The 20908-nt window shown below is 42.4% G+C and overlaps 1 protein-coding gene across 5 annotated transcripts; it reads right to left on the bottom strand.

The window, feature by feature from the left end:
- Nucleotides 1–147: 147 nt before the first annotated feature.
- On the bottom strand, nt 148–12104 carry LOC139552571 (U2 snRNP-associated SURP motif-containing protein-like). Of its 5 annotated transcripts, none has more exons than XM_071364427.1 (24): nt 11983–12104; nt 11238–11331; nt 11040–11151; nt 10813–10922; nt 10663–10730; nt 10475–10569; nt 10284–10348; nt 9968–10133; nt 9645–9850; nt 8750–8793; nt 7696–7800; nt 7526–7592; nt 6913–7085; nt 6597–6759; nt 6292–6371; nt 6102–6189; nt 5729–5857; nt 5385–5550; nt 5222–5296; nt 5076–5139; nt 2582–2729; nt 976–1086; nt 630–838; nt 148–539 (listed from the first exon to the last, which is right to left on the bottom strand). In XM_071364427.1, exons 2-24 carry the CDS (start codon nt 11322–11324, stop codon nt 410–412), a joined length of 2661 nt encoding a protein of 886 aa, XP_071220528.1. In that variant the 5' UTR covers nt 11325–11331; nt 11983–12104; the 3' UTR covers nt 148–409. The 5 variants fall into 5 exon arrangements, with proteins under 5 accessions (XP_071220528.1, XP_071220525.1, XP_071220526.1 ...); XM_071364424.1 differs by having other exon boundaries at nt 10284–10387; XM_071364425.1 differs by having other exon boundaries at nt 10284–10387; nt 11238–11325; nt 11983–12055.
- Between the last annotated feature and the right edge of the window lie 8804 nt (nt 12105–20908).

A 20908-nucleotide genomic window follows, 5' to 3' on the forward strand; every position in this document is an offset into this window, starting at 1 on the left:
GATAATGATTTTCATTTATAAAGTGCTCTTATTCTATTTTTTTTCCATGGAGATGAGATTAGTTTCCAATGCTGTTTAGAAAGGCTAAATGACATGGTACCCTCAGGTAATCCATTCCCCATCCTGGAGCATGGATGACAACACAGACACATTGCCAAGAGTGATTTATTGTTTCAGGAACTAGTCGCAATCTGAATGGGGTTTAAAAACAACCTGACGGGAAAACAGAACTGTACAAACAATGTTCATCTTACAAAAAAATGGCCAAATCTTCACTGCAGAGGGAAACAGCTGTCAGTTGGTCTGCAGAGGCAGTTCAGAGGCATTGTGGGAAAGAAGCGTGTGGCGGAGCAGGGCAGTCCATGAAAGCCGCCTGGCTGCTTCAGGGGGAGAGGCATAGGCCTCAGGATCAGTGTTTGCTCTTCTTAGTCTTTTTGTGGGAGCGGTGTGGCGACCGGGAGCTAGACCTCCTCCACGTCTTCCTGACTGGCGAGGGCGACCGGGACCGCTTGGACTTCTTGGGAGACTTTGACTTGATTCTGTTGGAAGGGTGGGATAGGGGTGAGTCAGCACAAATATAGAATGCTGAACACAAATTAAATGGAACAATGGTTTCACATAGGCCTTACTTTGCAGGAGAATGTCCTCTGTATTTGTGTGTCCGCTCCTCTGTGTCTCTACTCCGTCCCCTGTCCCGGTCTTGACTCCTTTTACTCTTCTCCTTGTCCCGTCCTTTACTGGTCTCCTCCGCCTTGTCTCTCCGCTCATCCTTCTTTGATCGCTCTTTTGATTTCGGAATGGATCTCTCTCTCTTCTCCTTGTCATCCTTATCAAACTCCTGAGGTAAACAGAACATGTGGAGCCATTGCAACCGGTGAAGTTTTCTTTTAAAGTCACATTTAAACCTGCAACTTCATGGTATCTGGACAGTTTCCCTTACTGCTGGGCTTATGAAAAAGTACACTAGAAACCCACCTTTTGCAACAGCTTGTTCCTGTAGTGCGCCACCTGTTTCTGCATGTTTAACCCTGACTTCCTGGGCTTCTTCCCAGACTCCAGCTCATCCTGGAACTTCATCACCTTCACCTGCAGCAGAGACACATTGAGTAAATATAAGATACATACATTCATACTGTTTGGACAGTGGGTCCAATTGTTGCATAAATTAATGGAAATCAAACAAACTGCCAAGCGTACTCGGGTTTTACCTTTCCCACATTGTTACAGCCTGAATTTAAAAATGATTTTTTTGTTATCACTAGCCTACAAAAATACCTTTCTTTTTTACAAATTAATGAGAAGCTGAAATATCTTGTCAAGTATTCAACCCCTTTTGTTATGGCAAGCCTAAATAAGTTCAGGGTTAAAAATGTGCATAACAAGAACTCTGTGTGCAATAGTGTTTCATTTTTTTTACCTTGCTGACAAGGTAAAAATCTGTCGTTAACCCACAATTAAGAATTTACTCAACTCAAGGATCCGCCCCTTTTCCAATTTTCACCCAAAATGACATACCCAAATCTAACTGCCTGTAGCTCAGGCCCTGAAGCAAGGAAATGCATATTCTTGGTACCATTTGAAAGGAAACTAACACACATCTGGTAAAAGATAATACACAAAAAAAGCGTTATTTTTCTACCATCTTTGAAATGCAAGAGAAAGGCCGTAATGTATTATTTTGGCCACTAGATGACAGCAGTGTATGTGCAAAGTTTGACTGATTCGATGAACCATTGCATTTCCTGTCAAAATTGATCAAATATGCCTAATTTGTTTTGGTAATAACTGTTAAATTGCACTCCTCAAACAATAGCTACTGTAAATTGGACAGTGCAGTTAGATTAACAAGAATTTAAGCTTTCTGCCAATAGATGTCTGTCCTACACTGGAGTAGCTTACCAAGAAGACAGTGGCGGAGTTAGTTTTGACTAAAATCTACGGCAAGAACTGAAAATGGTTGTCTAGTAATGATCAACAACCAATTTGACAGAGCCTGAAGATTTTTGAAAATAAATGGGTAAATGTTGCACAATTCAGAAAGACTCACTGTAATCTCTGCCAAAGGTGATTCTACAAAGTACTGACTCAGTGGTGTGAATACTTATTTGAATGAGATTTCATTTTCAATAAATTTGTTCACTTTTCCATTATGGCCTTACATGGCCATGTACTCTTATTTCCAACCGGCACAGCCAGAAGAGGACTGGCCACCCCTCAGAGCCCGGTTTCTTCCTAGGTTCCTGCCTTTCTTGGGAGTTTTTCCTAGCCACCGTGCTTCTGCATTGTTTGGGGTTTTAGGCTGGGTTTCTGTATAGCACTATGACATCTGCTGCTGTAAAAAGGGCTTTATAAATAAATGTGATTGATTTTGTGTGTAGATGGATGAGGAAAAACAAATACATGTTGAATTCAGGCTGTAACAACAAAATGTGGAATACGTGAAGGGGTGTAAATACTTTCTGAAGGCCCTGTATGTATTATTATTAGTTGGTTAACCGGTATGGACTGAGTCTGAAGGTCTGCTGCAGTGTGTTACGTACTGTGTTACTTGGTCCTAGTAGGCATTGTTGACTGTGCTTACCTCCAGCTCTCTCAGCCGGCTCCTCTTGCTTTCGGACATCTCAAAACTGCTAAGGGAGCTCTTGAAGTCAGCATTGTCGTACTTGGAGGGGCTGTCATCATCGCTGCTGTCACCCTCGGACTTCCCATCTCCTCCCTTAATGTTAGCACTGTGGACCAGGGGGAGATAAGAGGAATTTAATTTATTTTGGGTAACAGACATGTACAATGTGGACCTGGAGGATATCACTCGAAAGTATTAATTAAAATGCTTGTTTCCAAAGTGGACCTCGATGGTAAAAACATTCATTCATGTATATTGACATCCTAAAGTGTCACTTTTCCCTAACCTTAATCAACCATATTAATTTCACGTCATACCGATCCTTCAAATAAATACACCTGACCAGCAGTAGGGACAAGGGGCAGTGGAGTGATTTCTCTTACTTAGACAACCTTGTCCAAATGAAAACCTTTGCCTGCTTTTTAAAGCTATTTTTTCTTGATCTCCAAGGGGGAGGCTATTCCATAGCAAAATGTGTTCCTCACAGCACTGTTTACTCTTGGGATTTTACAAGACATAATACTAGCTCTGGTATTGTGACTGTGTTGGTTATAGACCATACCAATGTGGTTTTTCATGTAACCTGGGGCACGATCATTTAAGATGTCAAACGTATGATTAAGTTGGTCCACTCTGGACTCCATAGGCAACAAGCCCACCTCTCCGGAACTCCTGTACCCCTATGTGGATCCTAGGGTGGACATTCAGCATATACCTGATAACATTATGTGGATCCTAGGGTGGACATTCAGCATATACCTGATAACATTATGTGGGTCCTAGGGGGGACATTCAGCATATACCTGATAACATTATGTGGGTCCTAGGGGGGACATTCAGCATATACCTGATAACATTATGTAGGTCCTAGGGGGAACATTCAGCATATACCTGATAACATTATGTGGGTCCTAGGGGGAACATTCAGCATATACCTGATAACATTATGTGGGTCCTAGGGGGGACATTCAGCATATACCTGATAACATTATGTAGGTCCTAGGGGGAACATTCAGCATATACCTGATAACATTATGTGGGTCCTAGGGGGAACATTCAGCATATACCTGATAACATTATGTAGGTCCTAGGGGGAACATTCAGCATATACCTGATAACATTATGTAGGTCCTAGGGGGGACATTCAGCATATACCTGATAACATTATGTGGGTCCTAGGGGGGACATTCAGCATATACCTGATAACATTATGTGGGTCCTAGGGGGGACATTCAGCATATACCTGATAACATTATGTAGGTCCTAGGGGGAACATTCAGCATATACCTGATAACATTATGTGGGTCCTAGGGGGGACATTCAGCATATACCTGATAACATTATGTGGGTCCTAGGGGGGACATTCAGCATATACCTGATAACATTATGTGGGTCCTAGGGGGGACATTCAGCATATACCTGATAACATTATGTGGGTCCTAGGGGGGACATTCAGCATATACCTGATAACATTATGTGGGTCCTAGGGGGGACATTCAGCATATACCTGATAACATTATGTGGGTCCTAGGGGGGACATTCAGCATATACCTGATAACATTATGTGGGTCCTAGGGGGGACATTCAGCATATACCTGATAACATTATGTGGGTCCTAGGGGGGACATTCAGCATATACCTGATAACATTATGTGGGTCCTAGGGGGGACATTCAGCATATACCTGATAACATTATGTGGGTCCTAGGGGGGACATTCAGCATATACCTGATAACATTATGTAGGTCCTAGGGGGGACATTCAGCATATACCAGATAACATTATGTGTCCTAGGGGGGACATTCAGCATATAACAGATAACATTATTTTTCATGACCTGCATTCTCTTTCAGATTTTTTGATAGCCCACTATACCAAGCAGAGCAGCATAATCAACATGACACAAGCAGTTTCTTAACTTTGATGTTAAAATATCCAATATCATATAAACATTTACATTTGTTTGCCATTTTAGAAATAATTTTAGCAGCAATCAGGTCTCCAGAAAGGGATTGATCTAGGGACACACCAAGTTAAGTTACTTGTTTTAGACTCAATCTCCTTGCCTGCAGTGTACCTGTATCTTGTCAGCCCTAAGCAATCTACGATTTGTTCCAAACAAAATCGATGAACTTTCCCCCAAATGTAGCAACAATTTGTTGCCAGTCAACTAATCTCTAACAAAATGCAAGAGCCACTATGTCCCAACTCCAGTTCTCCCAACAGTACATATGTGTTATGGCCCCATACAAGCACACCTGATTCTACTTGTCAATTAATCATTAAGCCCTTTTTTTTTGTCCAGGGTTACAACAAAACTGTGTACTGTTGGGGGTACTGGAGGACTGGCGCTGGAAAACACCACTCAACAGCAGCACATGCTACATTACAGAAACTCTGTGATGCTTTGGGTTTCAGTGATGGGGAAAAGAGTGCCTGCACCAGGTTCTTACCTGGCATTCAGGTCATCCCCCAAGTCTCGCTCTCCCAAAGTGTCCCATTTGGATTCAGTGTTAGCTGAAAGAGGAAGCGGCAGGGTGAGCTGTAGGTTAGGAGTAGAGATATGATTGTTGAGTTGACAGTGCTGACAGTACAGTACCTTGTGGGAGAGCGTCAGCATCGTCCACCCTCTCCCATTTAGATAGAGCCACTCTTGAGTGGGCCAGGTCATCCACTGCAGAACACAAACTTACATCAAGTCCACATCTTTTAACGCTTTCATGGTTTCCATTTTTCACAGAAATTCTGCCAGATTGACTTACAAGGCATTCCGTCAATGTCCTCCATGGGTGCACCCAGGGGAACCCCGTCGATGTCATCAACAGGCACCCCATCCAGGGAGGCAGGGTCCCAGGCCAGGGGTGAGCCGTCGAGGTTGTCCAGTGGAGCTCCGTCTAACGGGGCTCCATCCAGGTCTGGAGACGACACCTGAGGTGAGGTATACCCAGCCCATATAAACCAATGTTGCTAAATTCAGCTCTGCTTCTAGCTGAATTGTATATTTACACACACTATCAGAGAATGTAACAGTGTCATCAGTAAAATAGGCATTGATCAAAACTCTTTTCCAGGTCTTGTCCAGGACAGGTCCTGAGAACCAGCTCACCTCTACCCTCTCGATCACCTCCTCTCCTGCCTTGATCAGACCCAGGAAGATGTTCTGCAGCTGGATCAGGTAAGACTCTGGGTATACGGCCCAGTCTTCCCAGGCCCTGAAACAGCCCATTATCTTTTGCTGAGGACAGAAGACATATGGGTGAGTGATAATGTATTTGTTCTGGCCAAGGCAATAACAGATTACAAGCATGGAAAAACATTATGTGCTTCTACACCTGCATTACTAGCTGTTTGGGGTTTTAGGCTGGGTGTCTGTACAGCACTTCGAGATATTAGCTGATGTACGAAGGGCTATATAAAATAAAATTGATTGATTGATTGATTATAAATCATTGTCATTTTTTTTAAACTTCACTCGTTACCTTGAACTGTTCAGCTTGTAGTCTTGCTTGTATGTTTCGATATGCATCACTAATGTCACCAAATATCTGGGGCAATTTTGCTTCAAAACTGAAGGAACAGAGAAACAATAAACCGTTAGAAGGACACAGTATGACCACTGAGCATGTGTATTATGTAATGACAGACTTATTTAAAATATACTTTTCTTACTATTTGCGATAATAAGATGCATTGGCAACTTTGGCACAGGAGTTGTACAAGATGTCGGATACAAGGTACAGTCTGGCAATCTGTGGAAATAAAGATAGACATGACTGTGAGCAATAATCTGGGCGGCAGGTAACCTAGTGGTTAGAGTTGGTTCAGTAACCGACAAGGTGAAAAATCTGTCGATGTGCCTTGAGCAAGTCACTTAACCCTAATTTCTCCAGGGATCGTTGATAATACATGTTTTCTATATACTATATGCCATGTGAATGTGCTTGATCGTGTAAGACTGTCATAGGATAAGGGACCTTTTTCTGCAGTGGTGTCTGAAGGAGGGACAGGGACTCTGCGATGGACCCCACCACCTCCTCCGCTGCCTCGGCTCTCTCCAGACAGAACAGCATAGCATCACCAATGTCCTCCCTACGAGGGGTGAGTCCTCTCAGCAGCATCTCTAGTCTCTCCCTGTGCCTGGAATAAAAACACGCATTCATTGTTATCCTGAGAATGTCCATATTCCAAAGTCAGTTTTTCCAGTAACACGTCAGATCCATGAGAGAATGCTTTCATCTTCAGTCTGCCTCAGAACCTCCCTCTCTGCCCTGTATGTACAGCAACACTCACTCTGTCTTCAGCTGGCCCTTTTTCAGCAGCTCCTCCTCCAGGGAGGGAGACTCCTCTTCCTCTCCCGCCTCCTCATCTCCATGGAGGTAGGGGTTTAGGAGGGGCGGCCTCCAGATGGAGCCCCCACGGAACATCCGGAAGTCTGCCGTCCTCCACTCACTGGGGGGCTCGCCCTGGGGATGGAGGGAGAGGGACATGGATGAGGCGCAGCAGAGGTGTAGTGTGTACTGTTCTTTATTTCACTTCTATTATTATCTCTCCTGATGCCTAGTCACTTTAACCTGCCTTCATGTACATGTCTACCTCAAATACCTTATTATCTCTCCTGATGCCTAGTCACTTTAACCTGCCTTCATGTACATGTCTACCTCAAATACCTCTGCACATTGGTCTGGTACTGATACTCCCTGTATATAGCTTCATGCTTGTTTGTTATTCCAATTGTGTTACTATTTGTATTTTTTTTTTTTAACTCTGCATTGTTGGGAAGAGCTCGTAAGAAAGCATTTCATGGTCAAGTACACCAGTTGTATTCAGCGCATGTGACAAATAACACTTGATTTGAGATGGCCTCATGGTCATAGGGCTGTAGCCAGGACAGATCATGACTTACCTGGAGAATGGAGTAGAGTTTCCAGCAGTAGTACACATGCTCTTGGCTTTTGTTGTCAAAGAGAAACCTGAAATCATGAATAAAAACAGTTTCAAAATGAGTTTAAAAAGACATCTTTAGACCAGTGGTATGACTAGAGGGAAAGGGAGAGCTCAGCAATGGTAGATCACCTCAAGTCAGGATTGTTCTTCTCTTTGCTCATAATGATGGCTTCAAACATGGGTCCCTCACGCACCACAAACTCTATCATCCTGTGGATGAGGCCTAACAGATTCCTGTGGAGTAAAAGGAGAGGGGATGAGACCAGACACTGTGACTTGTCCCCCCTCATCCAGACCAGTGGCCATGTCAAAGCTCTCACTGAACACTGGCCCCAAGCCCCTTAACCTCTCTCTGTCTCTCTTCTAGAACATTTGTCCCTCTGCAATCATTTATCACAGCAACGTTGAGGATATGTTGTGTGATGTGTGTTGGTCTGCACACACGAGTGAGTGGGGGAGACGGTCTGTCCCTACTGTGTAGTTACATCAGAACTAGTCTTTCTGTCATGTGTCTAGTATTATGTGTCGAAATGAAGCAGTAAGTGTGTCTAAATGAAAAAATAGGGACTATATATACATGAAAGTGACAACATTATACTACTATTAGCTACTACTGATTTTAATCTAAAATGCATTTGCTTTCTAGCTGCATCTGTCTGCAGTGTCTCAGCCAACACAGGTAGGAAGAACAAAGGTTGCCACTGAAGCTAGTACCAGTATGTTTCAATGGATATAATTGACTCCAACAATCACTTAAGTCTAACAATCCATTTTCCTGACAGGGGATTACAATGGTGACATTTACTAATCTAATGAGGATGACATGAATGAATAAACTGTGATAAACTATGGGCTTTGCTTACTAGGCCAATGATTCACTTCAACCATGTTCAACTGAGGCCCATGGCCCTCCTACTAGTTAGATATAGGGCCTCCAGTCTTAAGCAGCAGGGGTTACCAATTCCCTGAACATTACTACAAACTATGAGACAGTTATGTTCTCAGCTGTCCTCTCCCATAAGTCATGTACATACAGACGTAGCACTTAGGACTGGGGCTTCCTGTCTGTCACGTACGTACACAAGAACAGTATACCAGGGCAGGGCCTCTGTCCTCTAACACGGTTCTGTCTGTGAGAATGTCTGGTCAGTCGTAGTAGTAAGAATGGATAGAGAGAGTGTACCTTTCTGTTGGGATAACCACTTTGACTACAGCTTCGGACAGAGTCTGTTCGTGAAGTCAAATCAAATAGTGAAGATATAAAAAAAGTGAGTATATATACACAGATGAAACACTGCAGGATACATACAGCATATCAACTGAGGACAGCAGTAACAGCTATACTTTATTTTAACGAGGGGAAAAGTTCCCACATTCGAGAGACAGGTACACTGTCGTTAAAAGTACATTATCTATAGAATACCCCCACCCTCTTACTTTTACAGTAACATTTTAATTACATATGGTTCTGTAACTACCTCATAACTCCATCTGGGTCAAATTCCCCAGCCTTAGAACATATCCTAAAACTAAGACACTACTAGTCTAAGGAATAGATTCATAACATGTCTATACACGCACCACAGGACAAACCAACTGGATTTAAAAAAAGGGAACTCGGAACTGCTATTTCAGAACATGACCATCACATCCCTTTTGTTTTGTGCATAAAATGCCATTCTGAATTCTTGATCAAATTCTAAGCAATGTCCAGTTGATTGAGCCTATGATAAATGTATCAACCTGCATAGAATATCTACTACACACACCTAAAATTGGCAAATTAACTGTAGTTTAAAACAAAGTAAAACAATTATTTAAACAACTTGACAGAACCATGCACACACACTATAGCAGGGGTCTCCTCACCCTGTTCCTGGAGAGCTACCCTTCCGTAGGTTTTCGCTCCAACCACAGTTGTAACTAACCTGGTTCAGCTTATCAACCAGCTAATTATTAGAAAGGTGCGTTAAATTAGGGTTGGAGCGAAAACCTACAGGATGGTAGCTCTCCAGGAACAGGGTTGGAGAGTCCTGCCCTACACAAAAAAAAAAAAAAAAAAAAAAGGGCCAACCTACCTTGTCAAACTCCTCCTTGGACCTGCCCCATGGCTTGGTAAAGTCATTGCGAAAGCGGTCTCTGGGCTGAGCGTTGAAGGGCAGGCCGGAGGGGGGTGGGGGTGTGGACATTTTAAGTACCCCTATGGGTGTATAGAGTGGCTGGGGAGGGATGCGAACAGCTTTCCCCCATCCCAGCTTCATTTCAAAACCCATAACCGTTTTACCTGCAGCAAAAAGGAGCAATGATCCTACAAGGTTAATGGAACACGGAGCAGGGCATTTATCATCTGCTATTGTTTACTGAACAGAATGCAATATTCCCTCATCACAGATTGACTCACCGTCTAGAGCAGCCAAGGCCCTCTCTGCATCTTTCCTGGTCATGAAGGCCACAAAGCCTCTATTTGTGACCCTTGTGCGTTCCTCGTCACTACGGGGCCACATGATCTTCACACTCGCCAGGGGACCATACTTGCCAAACTCTTTGCAAAGCATTTCTTCATTCATCTGACACATTAGAAGTATCATATCAGCAAAGTTTCACAAAAATTCTGTCAGCATTTAAGTTAGTTGAATTTGTCCCAAACAAACGAAGAGCTGGCTATATTGTGAATCTTTATCTCCTGTCAAAACGTCTCAAGCAGATAGTTTCTTTACCTTGGGGCTAATGCAGCCAATGTACAGGTTGGTTGTGTTCGGTATGGCTGGGTCATCATCAAATACTGGAGGGAGACGTTCATATGTAGCTAAACATGTAAAAGCTACAGAGGGTTCATCTTTGATTTGGACAAAGGCTTATTGTAGTAAACCATTCTTATTCCACTGCAAGGGACAGACTTGGCTCTTACTTGATCGTCGCGTTAGTGGTATGTCCAAGTCTCCATATCCTCCTCCAGGCTCATTTGTCTTTCTTTTGTACCTTTCTTCACGTTCCTCCTGTATTCTAGGAGAACAGAATTATTTACACACAAAAATAAACAACAAATTGGTAAAATAATGAAAGAACATGAATTACTACGACGTGTCAAAAACATACTGCTTTAGCTCCTCTTTAAAAAGTTCAAGGTTGCTCTTCTTCTTCTCTTCCGTCTTCTTTTTAACAATCTGTGGACCAGACAAACATATAAAGGGGACAAAATAATGTATAATTCTGTATACACAGTAAGTGATTCACATGGATACTCACAGGCCTTCTGATTTCAGAAGAGTGTGCCGGTGAGATGTTCTGGGACACTGAAGTAAACTTGGTGATTGGTCGGTAAAGCTTGCTCTTTTTAACCTCTGCTGCTTCCTCTTCTGCAAAAAAACAAAAAACAAATAGAAATTGTAACTGTGTAGATATTAAAACAATGAAAAATAGTGTTCGCAACACAGACCCAACCAAAGTTGGATTAGCCAGGATGTTTCACTCACCTTTAGTTGCATTGACGATACCCCCACGGACAAAAGTCTTCACTCCACTTTTGTCGTTACTGTCAAAACATGCTAAAAACTCTTCAAAAACTTCAGCTGCTTTTTCTTCTTCCTGGAAAAGGGATTGTTTTAAAATCGAAAATCATAGCCATCTGCAACAAAGTGTAGGCCTATCTATAAAATGGTCAAATCTCTTACCTTTTTCTTCAGATCTTCTTGTTCTCTCTTGGTCAATGTTCTCTTCACGCCTACAGGTTTCCCTTTCTTGCCATTTTTGTCTGCCATGCTGATACTTATACAAAAAAATACAGTGTGTCATATTGGAGAAATGGAGTCTAATAAAATGCACCCTACTCTGTCTCTTCACACACTTCTATTTTTTTTCAACTACAGCTCTGCAAAAGCGTGTTGTGTAATGAATGCAATTGCATGCAAACTTATTACAACTGCAGATGCATGAATCTGAACAAATAACAGTAGTTAGGAAAGTTCTGTAACTATCTAACTACTGCGAGCTATGGCCAACCAACATTAGCTAGCTAGACATGTCATCATATTTGTTGACTGTGACATACCTGCACATTTCTGTCGCCAGATACGAACCTAACCTTGCTTATTAATATCTAGCCAGCTATCATTTCCTCCATTACTCTTCAAAAAACTAGTTAGCTCAGTTGATCATACACGAGCCCTGCCTGCCTGCCTGCCTACCAGCCAACCCCCCTCCCCTCCTCCCATACAATCACTGTGTGGCTAACGTTTACTAACTAGCTAGGCCAAATCTCGCTTGCTTGCTGTGTGTGATCTGGTGCAGCTTTGCTACGGCGATCATTTCTAACTTACTGCAAGACAAATATGTAGTTAATAAAATAGATGATTGGTTTGAATGATCTACATCGCAATGAGTATGAATCATTAAGACTAAAAGTTGCAAATTCCTTACCGTAGAAATTTACAATGCGTTTGTTATTGCTCCACCATTTTGAATACGACAAAATTGGACATAGAGAAAAACTGATGTCACTACACCCTCTGACCAATAAAAACCCCAGAAAGATGACTTCAGTTTGTCAGCTCTTTCAGAAGGCGTTCATAAAAGTAGGCCAAGGCTATAATAAAATCATTATATCATAATATGCATGCAATGTGATTTAGCTACATAATCTTTCTAATTTCATTTAATACAATTTATCTTTACCCAATACATCTGTACGTGTAGGTACAGGTAATGCAAATGTATTGATTACCAAATAAATAAAACATTTAATTCTACTACGTTCCTTTGTATATTTCGTAATTAATTTACACCAATTTACAACATATGAGTAATAGTCTCATTAAAATCAATATTTGACATTTTATCAGTAGATTTCCAGAGCAGTTGCTATAAACATCATGTAATATTGCCTACATATACATGCAGCTGCATAGACCAGTGCTATAAATACTTTGGGTAACAGGCTCAGGTCACTGTCCAAACCTCACATGATATTTCCCAAAATAACATGTGTGCCTAGGGTCTTTATGAAGAGTGTGAACATAGGTGTAGCCTGTAACTTCAGCTCTTCTTTATCACTTGTCATTTTGAGTTCTAATATTAATTGAGTTCTTCAGAGGTCAAAAACGTTTGTAAACACGGCCACATAAATTCTCTGACATGCCAAATCTAATTCAGGTGATGGGCCTAACTGCTCTGCAAAATGCTTTTGCGGGTTTCCATATAACTGATTATTAAAACAGCCAAGAAATGTAATGAATATCTGTGCCATACATACTAAAACCAACATCAAGATAGAGTGGCAACATCCTACATCTTTGGGTACTTCATTGAACTTTGACTACTGGACTATTTGAGGACTTGCCTTTTTGACACTTTCAGACTCATGTACTTATGTACCTTTATGAGAAAGCCAAATCAAATCAAATCAAATTTTATTTGTCACATACACATGGTTAGCAGATGTTAATGCGAGTGTAGCGAAATGCTTGTCCTTCTAGTTCCGACAATGCAGTAATAACCAACGAGTAATCTAACCTAACAATTCACAACAACTACCTTATACACACATTGTGTAAAGGGATGAAGAATATGTACATACAAATATATGAATGAGTGATGGTACAGAACGGCATAGGCAAGATGCAGTAGATGGTATTGAGTACAGTATATACATATGAGATGAGTAATGTAGGGTATGTAAACATATAGAAGTGGCATTGTTTAAAGTGGCTAGTGATACATGTATTACATAAAGATGGCAAGATGCAGTAGATGGTATAGAGTACAGTATATACATATGAGATGAGTAATGTAGGGTATGTAAACATTATATTAAGTGGCATTTTATAAAGTGGCTAGTGATACATTTTTTACATACATTTTTCCATTATTAAAGTGGCTGGAGTTGAGTCAGTATGTTGGCAGCAGCCACTCAATGTTAGTGGTGGCTGTTTAACAGTCTGATGGCCTTGAGATAGAAGCTGTTTTTCAGTCTCTCGGTCCCTGCTTTGGTGCACCTGGACTGACCTCGCCTTCTGGATGATAGCGGGGTGAACAGGCAGTGGCTCGGGTGGTTGTTGTCCTTGATGATCTTTATGGCCTTCCTGTGACATCGGGTGATGTAGGTGTCCTGGAGGGCAGGTAGTCTGCCCCCGGTGATGCGTTGTGCAGACCTCACTACCCTCTGGAGAGCCTTACGGTTGTGGGTGGAGCAGTTGCCGTACCAGGCGGTGATACAGCCCGACAGGATGCTCTCGATTGTGCATCTGTAAAGGTTTGTGAGTGCTTTTGGTGACAAGCCGAATTTCTTCGCATGTACAGTAACTGCGTTAGTGCTTTAAGATTACAGTCAAACAAGTTGATGTTCAGTAAATCTGTAAAGAGAAAGCAAACATTTTTAAATTGACTAGTGGTGGAACACTGAAGACTATTTTCAATGATGTTGAGTTTTTAAAGTGTTAAATGTAAGCCTATCGGAAGGGTTAAGAATGTGATTAATGAGATGCTTTTGATATAGGCTACAGAAAGCACAAGGGTCCTCAACAGTGATCACTGCAGGATGACAATCCGGCCTACTCGGCCTCTGCCTCTTCCCCGCCACTGCACCTCTGTGGACCCTGTCCTGGGCCTGCCCTGATCCTCATACCAGTGAAGCGATCATTGAGGGTCACTCCTGTCTGAAAACCAGGAAACAAAAGTATGTGGACACCCCTTCAAATTTGTGTATTCGGCTATTTCAGCCACACTCGTAGCTGACAGGTGTATAAAATCGAGCACACAGCCATGAAATCTCCATAGACAAACATTGGCAGTAGAATAGCCTGTACTGAAGAGCTCAGTGACTTCCAACATGGCACCGTCATAGGATGCCACCGTTCTAACAAGTCAGTTCCTCAAATTTCTGCCGTGCTAGAGCTGCCCCGGTCAACTGTAAGTGCTGTTATTGTAAAGTGGAAACATCTAGGAGCAACAACAGCTCAGCCGCAAAGTGGTAGGCCACACAAGCTCACAGAATGGGACCACCGAGTTCGGAAGTGCGTAGCACGTCTGTCCTCAGTTGCAACACTCATTACCGAGTTCCAAACCGCCTCTGGAAGCAACATCAGCACAATAGGAGCTTCATGAAATTAGTTTCCATGGCCGAGCAGCCGCACGCACACAAGCCTAAGATCACCATGCGCAATGGCAAGCGTCGGCTGGAGTGGTGTAAAGCTTGCCACCATTGGACTCTCAAGCAGTGGAAACGTGTTATCTAGAGTGATGAATCACGATTCACCATCTGGCAGTCCGACGGATGAATCTGGGGTTGGTAGATGCCAGGAGAACGCTACCTGTCAGAATGCATAGTGCCAACTTAAAAGAATGGTAGAGGAGGAATAATGGTCTGGGGTTGTTTTTCATGGTTCAGGTTAGGCCCCTTAGTTCCAGTGAAGGGAAATCTTAATGCTAGAGCATACAATGACATTCTAGACGATTCTGTACTTACAACTTTGTGGTAACAGTTTGGGGAAGGCCCTTTCCCGTTTCAGCATGACAATGCCCCCGAGCACAAACCGAGGTCCATACAGAAATGGTCTATCCAGATCGATGTGGAAGAACTTGACTGGCCTGCACAGAGCCCTGACCTCAACCCCATAGAGCACCTTTGGGATGAATTGGAACGCCGACTGCGAACTAGACCTAATCACCCAACATCAGTGCCCGACTTCGCTAATGCTCTTGTGGCTGAATGGAATCAAGTCCCTGCAGCAATGTTCCAGCATCTAGTGGAATGCCTTCCCAGAAGAGTGGGGGCTGTTATAGCAACAAAGGGGGGCCCAACTACATATTAATGCCCATGATTTTGGAATAAAATGTTTGACGAGCAGGTGTTGTGGTAGTAAATGTTCTAAATACAGGTAATGGCATATCACCTGATTTATAGTGGCTTTGAAGTTAAATCTGAGAGGGATGCCTTTAGCCTGGAGGGACATCCCACCCCCTGCCCCTGATGGACTGAATCAGTCCATTACTGTGGCCTCCTTAACCTTGGTCCTGAGAGACATCAGGTAAAGACACAGGACAGATAAGGATTAGCTTTTGTAGACTATCTGAATCAATATTAATTACAAGTAAACCTTTGTTTTGTACAGAAACCACAAAGGCATTTCAGTAAAGCAGGGTTGCAGTTTGTACTACTGTATGTGGGCTCTGGATTGGTTTTGCAGTTGGGAAGTGACACTGTCAAGGTAGAACCACTAGAGGACGCCTTTCTCCAGCTATATGAGAGCAGATGACGATGAGCAATACTGCCAATATAAAATTGTTTATTTGTCACAAGCAACCACAGTTACGTCATCTCACCTTCTAACCTTTTGGTACTTATACATTTTTCCATTTGCTCCAGGAAATGGAGAAGGTACCGGAAAAATGAACATTTAATTGTTTATTTTTCTATAATTCTGTGTATTCATTAAGATTAATTAGTAGGTATTAGACATCGTACGAAGAGCATTTATTGTAAACCATAAGAAAAAAGCATTAACTGAACAGTACCCAGTAAAATGCCTTCTTTTCCTCGTGCTGTAAATTACCTCTGTTTGCATGTCTCTATTACTGTAAGTGCAGTGATACAGTGCCTACGGAAAGTATTGACTTTCTCCACGTTTTGTTACATTACCAGTCAAAAGTTTGAACACACCTACTCATTCCAGGGATTTTGTTTATTTTGACTATTTTCTACATTGTAGAATAATACTGAAGTCATGAAAACTATGAAATAACACATATGGAATCATGTAGTAACCAAAAATGTGTTAAACAAATCAAAATATATTTTATATTTGACATTCTTCAAAGTAGCCACCCTTTGCCTTGATGACAGCATTGCACACTATTGGCATTCTCTCAACCAGCTTCATGATGTAATCACCTGGAATGCATTTCAATTAACAGGTGTGCCTTGTTAAAAGTTAATTTGTGGAATTTCTATTCTTCTTAATGCGTTTAAGTCAATCAGTTGTGTTGTGACAAGGTAGAGGTGGTATACAGAAGATAGCCCTATTTGGTAAAAGACCAAGTCGATATTATGACAAGAACAGCTCAAATAAGCAAAGAGAAATAATAGTCCATCATTACTTTAGGACATGAAAGTCAGTCAATCCAGAAAATGTCAAGAACTTTGAAAGTTTCTTCAAGTGCAGTCGCAAAAAACCCTCAAGCGCTACAATGAAACTGGCTCTCATGAGGATAAGTTCATTAGAGTTTACTGCACCTCAGATTGTGGCGCAAATAAATGCTTCACAGAGTTCAAGTAACATACACATCTCAACATCAACTGTTCAGAGGAGACTGTGTGAATCAGGCCTTCGTGGTCGAATTGCTGCAAAGAAACAACTACTAAAGGACACCAATAAGAAGAAGAAACTTGCTTGGGCCAAGAAACACGAGCAATGGACATTAGACCGGTGGAAATCTGTCCTTCGGACTGATGAGTCCAAATTAGAGATTTTTGGTTCCAACCGCAATGTCTTTGTGAAACGTAGAGTAGGTGAACGGATGATCTCCGCATGTGTGATTTCTACCATGAAGCATGGAGGAGGAGGTGTGATGGTGTGGGGGAGCTTTGCTGGTGACACTGACAGTGATTTATTTAGGATTGAAGGCACACTTAACCAGAATGGCTACCACAGCGATTCACCATCCCATCTGGTTTGTGCTTAGTGTGACTATCATTTGTTTTTCAACAAGACACTGACCAAAAACACACCTCCAGGCTGTGTAAGAGCTATTTGACCAAGGAGAGTGATGGAGTGCTGCATCAGATGACCTGGCCTCCACAATCGACCGACCTCAACCCAATTGAGATGGTTTAGGATGAGTTGGACCGCAGAGTGAAGGAAAAGCAGCCAACAAGTGTTCGGCATATGTGGGAACTCCTTCAAGCCTGTTGGGAAAGCATTCCTCATGAAGCTGGTTGAGAGAATGCCAAGAGTATGCAAAGCTGTCATCAAGTCAAAGGGTAGCTACTTTGACGAATCTAAAATATATTCTGATTTGTTGAACACTTTCTTGGTTACTACATGATTCCATATGTGTTATTTCATAGTTTTGATGTTATCACTATTATTTTACAATGTAGAAAGTAGTAAAAATAAAGACAAAACCTTGAATGAGTAGGTGTGTCTAAACTTTTGACTGGTACTGTAAGTATTCAGACCCTTTACTCAGTACTTTGTTGAAGCACCTTTGGCAGTGATTACAGCCTACAAGCTTGGCACACCTGTATTTGGGGAGTTTCTCCCATTCTTCTCTGCAGATCCTCTCAAGCTCTGTTAGGTTGGATGGGGAGCGTTGCTGCACAGCTATTTTGAAGGTCTCTCCAGAGATGTTAGATCGGGTTAAAGTCCGAGCTCTGGCTGGGCCACTCAAGGACATTCAGAGACTTGTCTCGAAGCCACTCCTGCATTGTCTTGGCTGTGTGGTTAGGGTCGTTGTCCTGTTGGAAGGTAAACCTTCTCCCCAGTCTGGGGTCTTGAGCGCTCTGGAGCAGGTTTTCATCAAGGATCTCTCTGTACTTTAGGTGCCTTTTGGAAAACTCCAAGCGGGCTGTCATGTGCCTTTTACTGAGGAGTGGCTTCCGTCTGGCAACTCTACCATTAAGGCCTAATTGGTGGAGTGCTGCAGAAATGGTTGTCCTTCTGGAAGGGTCTCCCATCTCCACAGAGGAACTCTGGAGCTCTATCAGAGTGACCATCGGGATCTTGGTCACCTCCCTGACCAAGGCCCTTCTCCCCAGATTGCTCAGTCTGGCCGGGCGGACAGCTCTGGGAAGAGTCTTGGTGGTTCCAAATGTCTTCCATTTAAGAATGATGGAGGCCACTGTGTTCTTGGGGACCTTCAATGCTGTAGAAGTTTGTTGGTACCTTTCCACAGATCTGTGCATCAACACAATCCTGTCTCGGAGCTCTACGGACAATTCCTTCGACTTCATGGCTTGGTTTTTGCTCTGACATGCACTGTCAACTGTGGGACCTTATATAGACAGATGTGTGCCTTTCAAATCATGTCCAATCCATTGAATTTACCACAGGAGTACTCCAATCAAGTTGTAGAAACATCAAGGATAATCAATGGAAACAGGATGCACCTGAGCTCAATTTCGAAAGTCTCATAGCAAAGGGTCTGAACACTTATGTAAATAAGGTATTTCTGTTTTTTGTTTTTAATACATTTGCAAAAAAAAAATTAAAACTGTATTCACTTTGTCATTATAGGGTATTTTGTGTAGAGTGCTGAGGAAATTGTTTTATTTAATCAATTTTAGGATAAGGCTGTAATGTAACAAAATGTGGAAAAAGTCAAGGAGTCTGAATACTTTCCGAAGGCACTGTAGATTATTTCCTCTGAATAGCATAGCATGGCCTACTATAGGTTGTGTGTAAGTGTTAAAAATAGAAAAATAACAAAATACCGCTCTGTTTAGGACGAATGGCCTCGCACCCCTCTGTCTCTGTTTGGGCTGGAATGGTGGGTTCTTCTGCCCTCTGAATTGGGATGGGGGCCTAATACGGTAACACAAGAAACAGACTCATAAAGAATGACTGTACAAATAATGAAAAATATAAAAATACCCCTTGCATAATCACGAAGAGTAATAGTATATGGAATTGTAAACTCATGTAAACAATATATTTCATACATAAACCTATCTATCAAAATTACATGCCATAAGTAAATTGAAAATATTATTTTACATATTGTAATAAAAGTGGTCCAGGCCAACATGAATTTACAGCAGGTTCCCACAGGTCCCTGAAGCTCATTTGGGTACTAATTTGAATGTTTCTTAAAGATGCACTCTGAGGCTTTTGTATAATTTCAGCTAGCAGTTTTGAAAGTGGTGCTCACGAGCCAAAAGTGGTCCCTGTTTTCTGTGTACTATGTCATCAAATTGTGTACCACGTCATCCATTTTGTATGATATGTTACGTTCTTCAAATATATACAGTGGGGAGAACAAGTATTTGATACACTGCCGATTTTGCAGGTTTTCCTACTTACAAAGCATGTAGAGGTCTGCAATTTTTATCATAGGTACACTTCAACTGTGAGAGAAAATCCAGAAAATCACATTGTATGATTTTTAAGTAATTAATTTGCATTTTATTGCATGACATAAGTATTTGATACATCAGAAAAGCAGAACTTAATAGTTGGTACAGAAACCTTTGTTTGCAATTACAGAGATCATACGTTTCCTGTAGTTCTTGACCAGGTTTGCACACACTGCAGCAGGGATTTTGGCCCACTCCTCCATACAGACCTTCTCCAGATCCTTCAGGTTTCGGGGCTGTTGCTGGGCAATACGGACTTTCAGCTCCCTCCAAAGATATTCTATTGGGTTCAGGTCTGGAGACTGGCTAGGCCACTCCAGGACCTTGAGATGCTTCTTACGGAGCCACTTCTTAGTTGCCCTGGCTGTGTGTTTCGGGTCGTTGTCATGCTGGAAGACCCAGCCATGACCCATCTTCAATGCTCTTACTGAGGGAAGGAGGTTGTTGGCCAAGATCTCGCGATACATGGCCCGATCCATCCTCCCCTCAATACGGTGCAGTCGTCCTGTCCCCTTTTCAGAAAAGCATCCCCAAAGAATGATGTTTCCACCTCCATGCTTCACGGTTGGGATGGTGTTCTTGGGGTTGTACTCATCCTTCTTCTTCCTCCAAACACGGCGAGTGGAGTTTAGACCAAAAAGCTCTATTTTTGTCTCATCAGACCACATTACCTTCTCCCATTCCTCCTCTGGATCATCCAGATGGTCATTGGCAAACTTCAGACGGGCCTGGACATGCGCTGGCTTGAGCAGGGGGACCTTGCGTGCGCTGCAGGATTTTAATCCATGACGGCGTAGTGTGTTACTAATGGTTTTCTTTGAGACTGTGGTCCCAGCTCTCTTCAGGTCATTGACCAGGTCCTGCCGTGTAGTTCTGGGCTGATCCCTCACCTTCCTCATGATCATTGATGCCCCACGAGGTGAGATCTTGCATGGAGCCCCAGACCGAGGGTGATTGACCGTCATCTTGAACTTCTTCCATTTTCTAATAATTGTGCCAACAGTTGTTGCCTTCTCACCAAGCTGCTTGCCTATTGTCCTGTAGCCCATCCCGGCCTTGTGCAGGTCTACAATTTTATACCTGATGTCCTTACACAGCTCTCTGGTCTTGGCCATTGTGGAGAGGTTGGAGTCTGTTTGATAGAGTGTGTGGACAGGTGTCTTTTACACAGGTAACAAGTTCAAACAGGTGCAGTTAATACAGGTAATGAGTGGAGAACAGGAGGGCTTCTTAAAGAAAAACTAACAGGTCTGTGAGAGCCGGAATTCTTACTGG

This window comes from Salvelinus alpinus, chromosome 24, assembly GCF_045679555.1.
Source record: "Salvelinus alpinus chromosome 24, SLU_Salpinus.1, whole genome shotgun sequence".
Taxonomy (NCBI): Eukaryota; Metazoa; Chordata; class Actinopteri; order Salmoniformes; family Salmonidae; genus Salvelinus; species Salvelinus alpinus.